Genomic DNA, 15,016 nt, shown 5'->3' on the forward strand with positions numbered 1-15,016 from the left:
AGGGATATTCAGTGTAGGCTTTCTCCACAGTTACTACATCGAATGCATAAATTTCATTCTTTGTGCAGGCTTAAGCTCAGAGAAAAGCAGTATTTTTCAGTCTGCTAAGAGATATATTTCCAAACGAATAAATAATCACTATTGGTGCACAGCTAGATAATGACTAACTTCTCATATAATATATCAGATATAATAATTTGAAATGAAATTGCTACTGCTGACTACATGCAATAAAAGTTTTTCAATATGAAATACTTCCAAGATTCACAATTTCAACTGTTGAAGTTGGAGTAGCCAGAGTTTATTTCAGTTTACACCGGTAGTAGCTGGCTCATGCGATGGTACAGCCAGAAATGTCCATGAGTGTCTGTTCTTCACCCAAGTTAAAGCTTGTTTTGATCCTGAGACCATAGGAAGGAAGAGCAGATGCAGTGGTATGGGCAGAGGCACAGTGCTCCAAGCTGCTTCTTGCAGAGGTGGGTGCTGCCATGCCAGACCAACTGTGGCTGCTGTGGAGGACACTTCCCTACCTGGGACCCCAATATGGGGAAGAACCGCAGCTTTGCTGTGATTCCCATAAGCAGAAACTGCCAACTGTGTGGCAGTTTTGAGGGACAACTAGCCTCAAACCACTGACATCTTTCCTGCCAGTGAGAGGATCTAAACTTGAGTCTCCATCCCAGCCTCCAGGATAGAGTACACCTTCTGTCTTTCCCATCTAAAATAAATTCTCATGTACATTCTCATGGGTAAGTAATAGATATTTGAAGAAATTCCTGGGAAAAAGCAGTGATATTAATTATCTTTCGTTGTAGTAGATATCTATGTCTTATGAAGGTTGTATCTATTCTGGGAGATAGGGCATGATATTTAACGTGTGTTAAGCTAGCTGAACTACTTCATATTAAACTCTACATGCCCTTTAAATTTCACTAGTTCTAGGACATATTAAAGATATGGTGCTGTATCTGCCTTAGATTTGAAGGCAGTTGGCACATTCTGGTATCCTGTGCTATTTGAAATCGTATTCAGAACAAAACATAAAGCCTCAAGATAGGATCCAGACAGGATTTAAGATGTGCGTAAGCCTTTTGCTGGCCCTCTGTTTGGAGGTGAGCTCGGTGCATGGTGCAGATAGCTCTCAATTCCCCACAAGCTGATGTGCCAACAGAGTGTGCTTTTAATAGTAGGCTTTGAATTCCGTTTTCAACAAGCTGATATACAGACAATGGGATTAGTGGGAAAGGAAAGTAGCAGTAGAGTTGGTCATGGGAAATTTTAAGAACCCTCCTCTCCTCCCAGAAATAAATAATGTACACAAATCTATTTATCCTTCCTTATTGTTCATCGACCATATGCTCAGTATCCTTATCGTTTTCTTTTCATGCTTTCACATGCACAGATTTAACATGAATCCTCATTTTGTACTGTAAAATTGTGAAGACAATTTAGCTTTGATTAATTTTAGTAGCAAGTGAATGCAAAACATGCATGAAGGACAGCTACCCTTTAATCTGTGTTAAATCCCAAACTTCCTAGGATGAAAATATTAATCATTATCTTCCCAGTTGCAGATGATGCAGCACTCACTGATTACGGGGGAAATCATTTTATCATTTGCAGTTGCAAAGGTAATGATTAATATTCTTATACTTTCTGGAACAAAAAGGTAGTTTTCTTTGCAAACATCCTTGAAGAAGTCAAGAGAAAAAGGCCAGGAAAACCTACAGGATTTCTCCCATTCATCTCTGTTCCTTTCCAGCTTACTTGATCTGACAGATTTCCCCTTGCCAGACCCTTGCCTGCTAAAAGACACCCTTCTCGCTGCTGTGCCAGCACTGAGTGCTCACTGCTGCTTCCACCATGCACGGAGAAATCTGCCATTTATGGGGGTAGGGCAGCTTCTTCCTATCATGAGATGCCATGGACCCTGATTCCTGCAGCGCACCCAGATTATCCTTGTGCAGGGGGATTATTTGCACCAATTTATCTGGGGCATCTCATGTCAATGAGACAGTCGTTGGAGAAAGGCAGGCTGTTAGCAAGCGTGTCTGAGCCACCCTCTAGAAGACTCTATTCCTCTTCATTAATAGGAATGAGAAGCTAGGCCTCTAAGATAGGCATTAACATTAAACGCTTCAAATCAGAGGGAAACAAGGCTGTAGAGAGGTAGTATCTTTGATTACAGTGGCTGATATTCCTGAAAAAAGATAGTCAAGCTCTTAGACACATAGTCCCTTCCATGCGGTTTCATAGTGTGAACAGCTCTGCTGCGCCTCCACACTCATCCTTCTTGCAAGTTTGAGCAATAAGGCACCCTGCCAATGGGTTTTTCTCCTTAATAAAGATGATTGCAGTTAATATGATTATGAATTAAAATGTCATTAATTCACTGATAATTTAAGTAGACTCCAAATGAAACTTGGTCCAGAGAAGATGTGACTGAGAGTCACTGCAGGGATCCCTGCTTATTGTGCCCCCCTGATTCTGTATCGGAGGTACTCAGAGTAAAACAGCATTTTCCTGCCCTAATCTCCAGATTTTCAGTGGATTCTGAGACTTAAGGGGGTTTCTCTGTTCTCACTCATCAACATTATAACTAGCCAAATTATGCCCTCAGGTCACTTTGTGCAACCCTATTACCTTCAAAGTGAATCCAGTGATGTACAGCCTCATTAGATTTGAGGGGGTTTGCATAGGTTTCTCCAAAGGCACAGTCTGAAAGTAATGGAGTTATAGAATATTACATTACCTGCAGAATATCTTTCTGCTGATGCTGGGATGGACTCAGCTACACTGTCAGAGCCCAGATTGAACTTTGAGGTAGAAGAAAATATTTAGAAGAAAAATATAATATGAAGTAAGTGGGACAGAGTAATTATACATTTTTGTTCAATTTTTACAGCCCATTTGAAACAGATTCACATTTTCATGCCAACATTTCTATTAAACTAAGATTTCAGTAAAATAAATATTTGAATTACCAGAACTTCTGGTGATTTACTTTTGCGTGGTGCATCTTTTATAAGTCTCTACTAAATAAGACATTCTGAAGCATAACATCCCAAATGATTCAGAAGCTGGATTAAAGAGCTATTCAGAAGTGCTAAGTAAAAGTAAACATCAGAAATCGCATGTCACAGTCAGAGGAAAATGAAGGGTATATTAAAGGCAGCTTACTTTTTAATAAGAGTTCTCATTACTTTTTCTTATATTATGTCAACATTGCCATAAGAAATCGAATGCTTTATCACCTTATGTGTCCTTTTAAAAGGGCTTTTTGCTTTGTCTTTTCAAATGCTTTTTGGAAAGCAAATGCTGAATAACTTCCTTAAGCTGGTAATGCTGTAATTATATTCTGTCACATAACTTTGAGTGTCTGTTTTGAGGAGCTCTGGTTACAACTCCGTGACCACAAGATCCACTGGAACAGGACACTGGTCAGTGTCTCAGGGGAATAAAATCTATACCAAGCTGACTGAAACGACATTTGAATTTGGGAATATGTTGGGTCTCTGGGTCTTTGGGTCTTTGTTTTGTGCCATACCTTCTACTTTTTCTCTGATTAGACTATAAATTATTTGGCTCCTCTCGCACAATTTGTGCAGCCCCTGCGGCAGTGAAACCCTGAGGTTCAGCTGGAGCAGTAAGGTAATAATGGTCATCATTTTAGAGCCAAATACTGGCAAAGTTTGGACTTGACCATAGTTTTGTACCTGCAACTTTAAATTTTGGTAAATGGTCATGTTATTCAACTTCATCTATTTTCTAAATATAATTTAAATAGAAATTTCTATTTATCTTTGTCCATTTTTCTATGGAGAGATACCAAATACATTATGAAAAATGACAGTAACAGCCTGATCGCTGTTTCTCAGATTTAGGCAACGTAGAATTTAATGAGAGCTACAAAGGAGCATTCCTCCCTGCCATGGGAATGGAGTAAATACTGATCAAGTTCAGTAAAACTTGTTGCAAAGCACAATATCGTCTCTAAGCAGAGTGAAAAAATTTTTCCTAGTGTCTCTGTGAATTAAAAGATTTGGTCTTTCTTGAGCATCAGGGAAAGAAAGATTGTAGCATGTTCACCAAAAAAGGTCAGCAGGCCCGAATGAAAATGCAGAAGCATCAATTGTTTCCATTCACTAATCATATGTAATTGGTCTGGCTCACCTGAACTAAAACACATTTGTTATTATAATGCATAATTAAAGTTCTTTTCATTTTGCTGCTTTCCATTTGCAATTATCTTTCTTTCAACAAATGTGTGAAAAGGAAACTTCTTGTAAAAATGAAGATACATTTGACAAATTAGGATAATTAAGAAAACGTCCCTGAAAGAGGAAAAACTTTGTAAGCATGAACATTTTCAGTTCCAAATTACCTATTGACTGTTGTCTGTGAATTCTGTGAGATGGAAGGAATTCTGATTTTGTCTCCTATGGATGCATTCAATCTTCAGTTTAATTTTAACAAGCAATCAGCCCTATTGGGGAACTAACATTATGAAGTAAATCATTAAAGGATAGGGCTAATTCTGATTTTGACTGAGAAGTTTAGTATTAAAATGACGTGTAAAGACAGCAATAAACAGCCACACAATATAAAGACATAATTCCCCTGAGGAACTTGAAGAGATATCATAAAACAACTGAGCATTAAATGTTTTTGTGTTCCACAGCATTAAAGAGGTCATTACATAATGTGCCATGAATAGGATGTTTTATGCTGTCTGCTGCTGTGTGGTATCTTCTTGAAGCCACACATCCTCTCTTTGCAGGAAGACTTCAGAGCTTCTTTGCTGGACCTTGTCCAGACCTTTTTTTTTTCCAGTAGCTAATTCTGACAGAAAAAGTTTGGAATTTTCCATGGTTCTACTGTACAGCAAAGTGAAAAAATTGCAAGTGAGGGATGAAAATGTACAAGTCCGAATGACGGAAACATTTACATCTTTGTTTTGATTTTGCTTTTAAATATTTCAGTGCTTTGGTTTGGCTCTGACTTAGAAAAATGGATTTCTCCCCCTCTTCCTCTCATTCCTCTTGTACTAAAATTTCTGTCACACAAACCACAAAACATTTCCTTCTCTTCTTGAGTTTTCCCAGTCCCACACCCTCCTTTGCCATTCCCTCACCGAGCTGTGTGTGCAGTGCAGGGGACTTTCTTCTTATACATAGTGCCTAGACGAAGTGGATTAAAATACAAAGATGAGGAAATTCACTTTGGGAAACCAGAAAAAAAAAATCCTTACAAATTGAACCTCTAAGGTGAGATAATATATTAAGGCAAAGCTAAAGCTATTGCTTTCAGGGGGAACTCAGTGCCAGTGAGAGATACCACAGTTTAGCCTTGGAGACACAACTCTCCTGAGCAGCCCCATCCCACGATATTGATGCAGTCTCCCCAGCGCGCCTCTGGGCTGGCTTAGTCTTCAGGATTAAGAAGATTAAGCCAGTCAGTGCTACAGCTTGGAGTCGGGCTTTCAAGGGTACGTGAAGATGGTCAGCCATCAGCTGTAACAACGGTAACAACTTTTAAGCATGCTCAGCATGGACTGGACTTGAGTCGCTGAACTGGAGGCTCTTGATCTGAATCGAATGCCCTGAGCTATTTAGCTCCTCTACAGACACAGCCTTCTGGAGCCTGGCACAGATGCTCCAGCCCATGTGCTCCGATGAGCTAGGTTGAGCCACTGATCCTGTATCACTACAACACTATGCTAACGAAATATAGTATCTACCAGTGTCAGAATTGGAATGAAATTCTGAAAATAAGATCTTGCTTCCCAAAGGCACTCGTCTGTCAGAGGTGGAAATTTGGTCTATCCCTGTGAAAGCGAGTGGTTCAGGGAGGATGGCTCTGGGATGCAGCGCACTGGAACATTGACACCTCTCTTCAAAACCTGGCAATTAAGCAAAGAGCAAAAATGAAGATCTCTGATTTACCCAGCCCTTACTGGACTTGGTCTGTAAAAAGTAACTAACAACTGGTACTCTCATATGTGCCATCTCGTATGTGGTCCTCGTGCTAGTTCAGCTCCAGCCTTTCTGGGCATGAATAAAGAAATCTCCCTATCAGAATGACAGCCATGCCGATCCCAGGGTCTGCAATCACCTGGGCAACATCTGTGGCTGAAGTCTTGTTTTACTTTCTCTGTTCGTTTGTTACCGCTGCAAAATTTGAACAAAACAGCTTTTTTAAAGGTAAATCAAAAAGGAAAGCTCTGCAGCTGGTCCAGTTAACCATTAATGCAGAACAGGTATTTTATTAGTTCAAAAGTTTAAATGAAATCTTGTATTCTGAACTATACGTATTTTGTCTTTTGCTGATGTATTGCTGCTTCTAGTATCTTAAGCTAAATCTAAAATTTAGAAGTTATTATAGTTTTAAATAATAATGTTAAAGTTATTATTGGGTTAGAGAATTATCACTATCTTTAGGGATCTAAGATTAAAGATTACAATATTAATAAAAGGTATGCAGTCATTAATGTAATTTTGAAGCGTCAAGCTTGTCTAATCTAATTTACTACACTGCAGCGTGATATATAATTTAGACTAATTAAATGTCTCTAATCTTTTTGCAGGCTGAAACTTTAATTAACCAATATTTACTTTCTCAGAATAAGATTAAATGCCTCAGTTTCCAAGAAAAATCTTTAAAAAATCTTGCATCCCAATTTCAACTCAAGTAATGAAGTGCAGAGCTACCAAGAGCCATTTTAGAGAATCAAAATAAATTCAATGATTGAGTACAACATTTACTAATGAGAACTATTAAACTGGTAAAATGAATTTAATAGAGTGGAATTTCAGAGATATTATAGGTGCAGTAATTTGACAGTACTGTTTTCCAGAAAGGTAGGATGTAGAAAAAGGAAATGGCTTTATTCTTGTCTCTTTGTGAAGCGCACAAAGTAAGCTCATTAGCAAGATGCTTTAAGATTCACCTTCTATAGGGTTATACTGCAAAATAGAATGTGTGATACCTATTTCTCTGTATAAAAGAGAAAACTCTGCAGAAAGATAATGGAGCATGACTGGAGGGAAAAATTATTATAATCCACAACACTGTTAACTGCAGAATGAAAGTTGCATTTACAAACCATTGAATGCATTAGAGAAGACAAGGTATAATAATGATAAGCAAACTAGAAAGCCAAAAGCTTAGGAGAAGCAAGCAGAGGCATCACAGCAAAGCACTGTTTAGAAATGTGTATGCTATCAGATATTTCATGCAGCACAGCAGCAATTCATATTTAAGTCTTGTCAAATATACCTATTCTCTGTATAACAAAATATCCCCAAACCAACACAAACAATTTTTAAACAGTCACCAAAAGGAGAGGGAAGAGCCTGGAAATCATTGCCTGTCATTTTCAACTGAATGATGAGAACGTATAAACACTGTTTCTCTTCCTCCGAAGAGTGGCTAAGAATTTTGAGTAGTTTGTTCTTTCTGCTCTCCCCCTCCCTCTCCCCTATTCCTACCAATATATATATATATTTTTTTGGAAATGAGGGAAAAGAGAGGTTTTTTTTCTTCCATTCTGTAAGAACTTGTCTTTTAATTTGTGAATAAGAGAGAGACTGTCAGCAAGGCAGGCTACTCCAGAACCTCACTCTAATTGCCATCTTTGATTTATTCGTTCCCAATTTATATCTGCTTGTCCTTGTGCTGGCTGAATCCTTCAGCTCTTCCCTCTTTGCTTTTTAGACCCTTCCATGCCACCAAAACTCTGTTTTCGAAGAGAAGCCTTATTCCTTTGCAGCCTTTATTTTGCTGTATAATCAAGCCCTACTATCCATTCTCTGCTCAGAAGATGCATTTTCCGTCTCCTGACCATCCCGGTAAGCCATCTCTGCACATCTTTTTGAAAAATGGGTGACCAGGGTTGTGTACTCTATTCCTGGTGAAGTCTCACAAACACCTATCTAGTACAATGGCACCAATATTTTAATCTCTCTAGAGGATAGAGCTTAACAGATGCATCCAATGATTTCATTTTCCTTGGAAACACAGTTAAATAAGAAAATAAATTTCTACCTCACCCCTAATCCACAGTGATTCTGCCACTTTACTGTGAACCCTAAAAACTGCTCTTCATGCAAAAGGGAAAGCTCCCTTTCAGTGGCAGCTGTGGAAGTTTAGTATCACTCAGAGGTAAATCAGGCTGCTTCTTGTCCAGACACCATCTGGCTACTGATTGCATAAAACAGAATCAGAGGTTCATTTTAGAAGAACTACAAACAAAAGACAAGATTGTCAGGAGGAAGAAAAGGGAGGATGAATCATTTATTCATTGAAAAACAAGGTTTCAGAAAAGTCAAAATTATTGGTATGTTCAAGTCAATATTTTTGACAGAAAAGGTTTGAAAATTGTTCATTTTAGTATTTCCAAAATCGGGGTAGATTCATAGATTACAACCCTATTCACAAACGAGGAGGGCAAGTGCCCTCCCCAGGCTCTCCTAAGCTTGCAACTGGGGCAACATGCTGGGTCAAATCCCCTCTCTGCTCCCACAGGCAGAGTCCGACCGTGCCTCTTGCGCATCCTGCTGCAGCATCTCCACGAGATCCTGGCAGGAGCACCTCTTGGCTGCTCTAGCTCATGCTGGTATGCCTCCCATTAAAAAGCAAATAAACGAACACCTCTCTTCCACCAGTTAGATCCCAGGTTTCCAGGGAGGCTTTTTGCTTTTATTTTAAAAGCGCTTGAAAATGCTCCAGACTAATTTTTTTGTTTGCTTGTTTCAAAGATGTTTGGTTTTAGATTAGTCATCACAGGATTTGTTTTGCTTTGTTTTGTCTTTGTCTTTGCAGGCAGTCCTAGCCCCCAAAGATACATAGCTAGAAGCATTTAAATGCAACCTATTATGGAATAACAATTTATTTTTTTAAAGCTCACTAGTATTATGTTTTCCATAGAGTTTTGACTTACAAACCAAAGTCAAGTTATGAAGCACAGAGCGAGTGCAAACAAAACATAAGGTGCTGATTTTTAATTTGAAGATACTATAGTATATAAGCCTTTTTATAACACTTTGTAGCCTGAAATGTACATTTCACATGTGTTTACAACAATTACTTTTATTTGGGTGCCTGATTTAGTAAGGTGTAATGAATGGTAACATGAAGTAGTAGGCTGCCTATTTTGATCACTGTGGTGGAACATAAATGATCACATTAAATGGATATGATTGCACTAAATATTACTGTGATGGAAATAGAAGTTACAGCAATTATCGTCAAATGAAACGAAACCAGGAATAGAATAATTTCTTTAGTACAATTAAAAAAAAAAAAAGATTTCCATGAAGTAACCCGAATCTTAAAGTACTTCTGCATCATTTGCAGTGTTTGTACCTTACTTTAAAAATGTTGTTTTCACTCCAGAGCACTTTCTAAGAAGAAATACCTTTGTTCACTGCTGTATTAAAGCAATACGCGTCATAATATACAAGAGTCTTTAATAGCAGCTTAGGCCAGAAAGAGGGAAAAGCTGCTGTATCTTATAGAAATGAGATAGGAATATGTGGGTGGAAAGAACACATCTTACATGAACTGAAGTTGGCCAGGGTCTCGGATGTAGTACTCCTTCACTTAAGACAAGTGACAAGTGGCCTTTATTTACCGTGAATAGTCAGAAGTACTGTTATTGTATGTCTTATCCAAAAACTAGCATTACAGAAAATTGATTCAATGCTGATTCAGAACACTGTCAATTCCTGAGTCATCTCCATGTTCCGGATTTCTCTTGGAAATCTGCCAGTAAAGAAGTGGCCAGAACTGACCTTTTCAACTTGTGTATAAGTGAAAAAGGCATTGGTTGTTTAAAGGAATATTTGGACATTGCATAGACCAAAGTTTTCCTGTTGGTGCAAATCTTACAGAAACATACTATTGCTGATGAAACATACATTTGGGGGAGTTATCATTTACTGATAATAATGCATGAAGAAATATGTCCCTGTATCATAATGCTAGGTATATTTATAAATATATTTGGAAAGCAGGTGGGGAAATAGCAGGCAATTTTTCTTCTAGAACCTAAGTCAAGTATGTATTATTAAACCTAAATAGACTGGATTAATCAAATGTCATGCTGGCACTTCTAATAATGATTTTATATTGCAAATCCCATTACCTAGCTTTACCAGCCAGGAGAAAAGTTACAGAAGATCAATTAAACAAACAGGAAATTGCCTTTCTCTTTATAGTCCATGACTTCCAGCACTTACAAGGGTGCCAAGATCCCTGAAAATTAAACCGGCATTTGCATAAGATTAATAACTCACTTGCTTTCTACCTAAATCACTGTAGCTTGTTTAGAGTTATCTAATGTCTACTAGAGAGGCTGGAGATGATGAGAGCAAATTAAAAATGGCTTAATATGTCAGAAAGGATCATACCATTTTAACACGGGGCTCTTATATTAATAAATGCACCTGCAGCACTCCAGAGATTAATGAGTGAGATCTTGGCAGAATTAGTTCAAATAGGAAGCTGCCCACATGTATTCGCTAGTAAACTTGCCTGCGATGAAGCAGATGGTAAGGTGCTCTGAACATGTGGGAACGAGCAGTTTAGAGGCAGTCACCCAGACTGTAGGGCAGGAGCCTGAAATTTGGTCCCAGGGACCATGTCTCATTTTAGGAGCAACCTGAGACTGGCTGTTTTTAAAGACAACTTATCCTGCCCCACCAGCAACGAGGTCCTATTTAAAGCCCATGCAGCCAAACTGAGCTAGCTAGTACATTTTAAAGTACGGCTAATTTTCTTAGTTATACTATGAAAGCATTTTAAAGGACATGCTTTTAAATGCTTTTAAAGGCGCTTGCCTTCACCCTCGCAATGCTGACAGCAGGCAGAGGTTTGTCGCCGACCCCAGCGCCGACCGCGTGACACAGGAGCTGGCAGCCTGGGTCGGTATTTTTGAACTATATGAGCTTGGAGTTTGGACAAGGCTGGGTGGGAAGCAATTTCTAGGCTCCCAGATGGCCTCCTCGCTTCACCACCACTTCTCTCTGCTCTGTGCATCTTTGTGGCTTACAAATCCTTGTGTTTGGAGTACGGTGGAGCAGTTTCAAGCAACACGAACCTCGTGCTGTCACAGGCACAGGGCCTCTTTTGTGATAACGGCACTCATGAACACTAATGAAAAATAATCACTTTTCATCAATCACTTTCCATCAATCACTAGGAAAAAAGGAAAATGAGTATGACGGCTTGATAATCGGAGGGGAGGGGAATACAAAGGGGAATACAAATATTTGGCAGCTGTGAGTGCACATCCACGCCTCAGATGGGGACGAAAATCTTGCCGGACACAGGTTCGTGCAGAATGAATAAATGATTTGGTTGTTACTCTTGGAGCTGCTTAGCAACGGTTTGGGGGAATAGACTACTTCCTTCTCCTTTCTGCTGCTGATTCCTAACAGGATGTTTAGCCAGATGGTGTACATAAGTTTACTGGAAAATGATTTTCAGATAAACCATGAGCCTGAACAAACTAATGTTGCATTATCTGGTAATGCACAACAGAAGATCATTTCAGAGGAAAATGCTACTGAAGCTGTCCCTGAAAAAGTTGCCTAGTTTTACAAACATACATATATAAATATATTCATAAAACTCCTGCAGCAACCTTATTTACTTAAAAAGGGGCTGAAAGGAGGCAAAAGTTCCCTTTAATGGCAGTTCTTTGAAAAGAAGCACAGAATATGGGAAGACAGGATATGCGGGGATGAAGGGAAGAGGGCAGCAATCCTCTTTATCCAATCTGAATGAAATTTAAGTTTCATTTAGGGTGGAGAACTGTGGGCAACCTCATCAAAAGAGAAAAAAACTATTCTGTCATTCCTAGTTTTGGTACATGGAATGAATGCAATTAAAAAAAAAAAACAAAATAGGATTTGACAGTTAATTCCTCCATGATTAAAGGATGCAGAAACATATGAGGCAAAACCCAGCTTTTGTGAGTGATTAAATGCTGTAATGTATCCAAAGACATTTGATAACTGCAGAAGCAATTTATTGAGAATGTTCCTCTCTATTTCTGACATTAGTCGTACTCTTCATTGAAGGAAATTAGATTCAAGAAAACGAAAAGCACAGACTATATATACATATATATATATAGTACTTATCTCAAGTAAGAGTTTAAAATTTTGTATCACTGCTGGTGTTTTTTGTTTGTATTCTGCATGTTTGCCACACTGAGATCAGACTCAACTGAGTATTTGTTTGATTGGAGCTCACCAAGTGGGTAACCCTTGAGAATAGGATTAAAAAGACAAATAGCGTTCAGAGAGCAGTGCTAGAAATGCACAAGAAATGGTATTGGCAAGCCACATTTACAAAGGTCATTTGATCCCAGCATGTGCAAAATGCATGCACATACTAATTGAGAGGCATATCTAAGAGTTTGACAGCCTGTTATTTGTGAAAGCATTGCTTGTGTTTTCAGGAATAGGGGAGATTCGGACAAGGGCAAGAAAAATGGCTTGAAGCATGACAAGAAAGTGTATAGAGCCTGCAGGAAAAGATGGTAACACTGAGACAGAGGTCTAGGAAATCATCAGTGCAGTGGAGATGGTGAATCAGAAACGACTATTCACTGCCTTTCTGAATACAAGGATTAAGGGGTATGAAAAGAAACTAGCCAAGGTCAAGTTCATAACCCCAACATGAAGTGGTTCCTCGCGTGACGTACTTAAGCTGTGAAACTCCCCGCCACAGGGCACCAAGGAAGCTGATAGTTTTTCATGGGTTCAAAAAAGCATCGGAAAAATCCTGGTAAAATAATCCAGTGAAGCCTATTAAATGCCAAGATGCCACCTCTGGCTGTGGAATTGAGTGAGCTAATGACACCCAGATACTGAGTATTCAGGGTAGAATTTATTATATGCCTCCCTGATACTCACACTGTTTCCTAAATATCCATGGTCTGCCACTTTTGGAGACAAGATAGCAGGAGGGCCTGCCCTTGGCTCCCACCCAGCATGGCTGTATCTTTTTAATCTCTCGTTAGCAATCTGCTAAATGCCACTTTCAGCACAAGAGTACCAGTAGAGTAGCAGCATAACCGCCTCCAGCAAAATCGAATCTCGCCCCCAAACTGGTCAGGTGCCCTCCGCATGTGCCAGGCGCAGGAGACAAGCTCTGGAGGTGCCGGGGTGGGCTGCCTTCGGACTCGGCGGGGACCTCCAGAGCCCCCTGGGGTGGGCTTGGAAAAAGGAGAGGCAGGCAACAAAGGGGAAAGGCCAAATGGGATGCGTCTCTCACAGGAGGGCATCCTAGCTGGAAATAAAACTGCTCTCCTTCTCCTGAACCTGGGGAGTAAGGTCAGTGGTGGTAGAGATGCCTACTCCCTCCCAGAGAGAATAACTCCCCATCGTATGAGGCACTGTGCAATTTTTAACAAATTTCTAGACATATTTCTAGGATATTTTGTTGAAGGCTATATCAACTTGAAAAGGAAAAAAAGCAGGTTCCGGTTACTCGTGTGTACCTCATGGCTGTAAATGACTGTTTGCAGATTCTACAAAATGGTGGCTTATATTTAGATAGGAAGCAGATAGGAATGTTAACTCATAACAATTTCTTGCTTTGATAGATGGACAGTAAAAAGAAAGCAGAAAAAAAAATCCAAACCATGGCACTCAAACCCAACAAACCTGAAAATTTTCCTTTAACTTATTTTTATATGTAACATTGGTTTTCTAAATAAGCTTGTCTCCTTGAGCTCGCTCTGTATCAGTCAGTGAAAGTGTATAGATGACATTGCATACACTCAACAAAGTTATACAGAGCTGAGATCTGTATCAGATCTCATGTATCAGTATCAGTAACATGTACGAACAAATATCATGTGATATAAGATCATATAAGTGATCAGCATGTCAGCATGTGATCATATAAGAAAAACTTACATATGTGTACCAGTAACATTTATATGTATAGGTAACATATAAGAACAACTTTACAGGCATTTATACTTCTATCAGTACTAGGCATTTGAAGCCTACTTTATGTGGAATTGAAAGTGTATTCTAAAAGAATCTAAAAATATTCATATTTGGAAATGTTCAATTAAGACATTCTAGTTAACATCTAGTCTGTCCTTAAAATACTGATATGTATGTAGAGCTTTTATGCCATCTTAATATATTTTTGTCCTAGCATTTCCTTGGTTTTATTAAAATTTTAATAACTTTGTAAGCAAGGGACTTATGTCTGATATTGACTAAGTTGTGGTTAAATTAGAATCTAGCAGTCTACATCAATAGCTGAAATTATGCCCCCTTGACATCCTACAGTTTGTTTAATTCAAGAGTCCAGACTAGATTATCATAGATTGTCTTTGTTCTCCTTAAAATATATAAATCCATTTTTAGGTTAGCATATAAATCTATAGTTGATTTTGAAAATAATATTGAACAAGAATGATTTCTGATTCCAGCTGTGGTCATATTTTCAAGATCTAACACAAGCCCCTTGACACAAGATCTAAAACTACCAACATATCCTTAAGTGTAGCATGGGAATAGTGAGTGATGCTGCAGTAATTTTCAATTTATCTTTAATAAAGGTTATCCTAAAAAAAATAATCAAGGTATTGGTGAAAACAAGGAAACCAATATCATCTTTGAAATCTCTCAGTGCTAGCAGTCTTGGCACAGTGTTTCTTTTAGAAAATCTTTGTATCTCTGTGTGAAAGTCTGAGACAATTAAGCATGAAAAAAGGTGGTTGAGGACAACATTGGTAGAGATTGCAAATGTACTTGTTTAGCTTCTGATAACCAGCTTATACCAGCTCATTTTAGCACAACATCAGAAGGAATAGTGTGATGGGAGCAGATATTTAACCACAACGCTGTCCAGGCTGCATATTCCCATCCCAGGTGTCTACTAGTTGACCTAAGAGATTTCTTTACTGAGCAGCAATCAGTTAGTTTTAATGGGAGACCAAATCAATGCATTTGCTTCCTTATCACCTAGGAAAGTCAAACAT

General features: G+C 38.7%; 1 protein-coding gene across 2 annotated transcripts in view; it reads left to right on the top strand.

Moving 5' to 3' along the window:
• Positions 1-7,795: 7,795 nt before the first annotated feature.
• GRIK1 (glutamate ionotropic receptor kainate type subunit 1) overlaps positions 7,796-15,016 on the top strand; it is a 128,398-nt gene continuing 121,177 nt past the window's right edge. For both annotated transcript variants that reach the window (XM_013955318.2, XM_013955319.2), the window contains exon 1: positions 7,796-7,850. In XM_013955318.2, coding sequence (XP_013810772.1) covers positions 7,823-7,850 — 28 coding nt within the window. In that variant the 5' untranslated portion in view covers positions 7,796-7,822. The remainder of the gene's footprint in view (positions 7,851-15,016) is intronic.

Source organism: Apteryx mantelli, chromosome 1 (assembly GCF_036417845.1).
Source record: "Apteryx mantelli isolate bAptMan1 chromosome 1, bAptMan1.hap1, whole genome shotgun sequence".
NCBI classification, from domain to species: Eukaryota; Metazoa; Chordata; class Aves; order Apterygiformes; family Apterygidae; genus Apteryx; species Apteryx mantelli.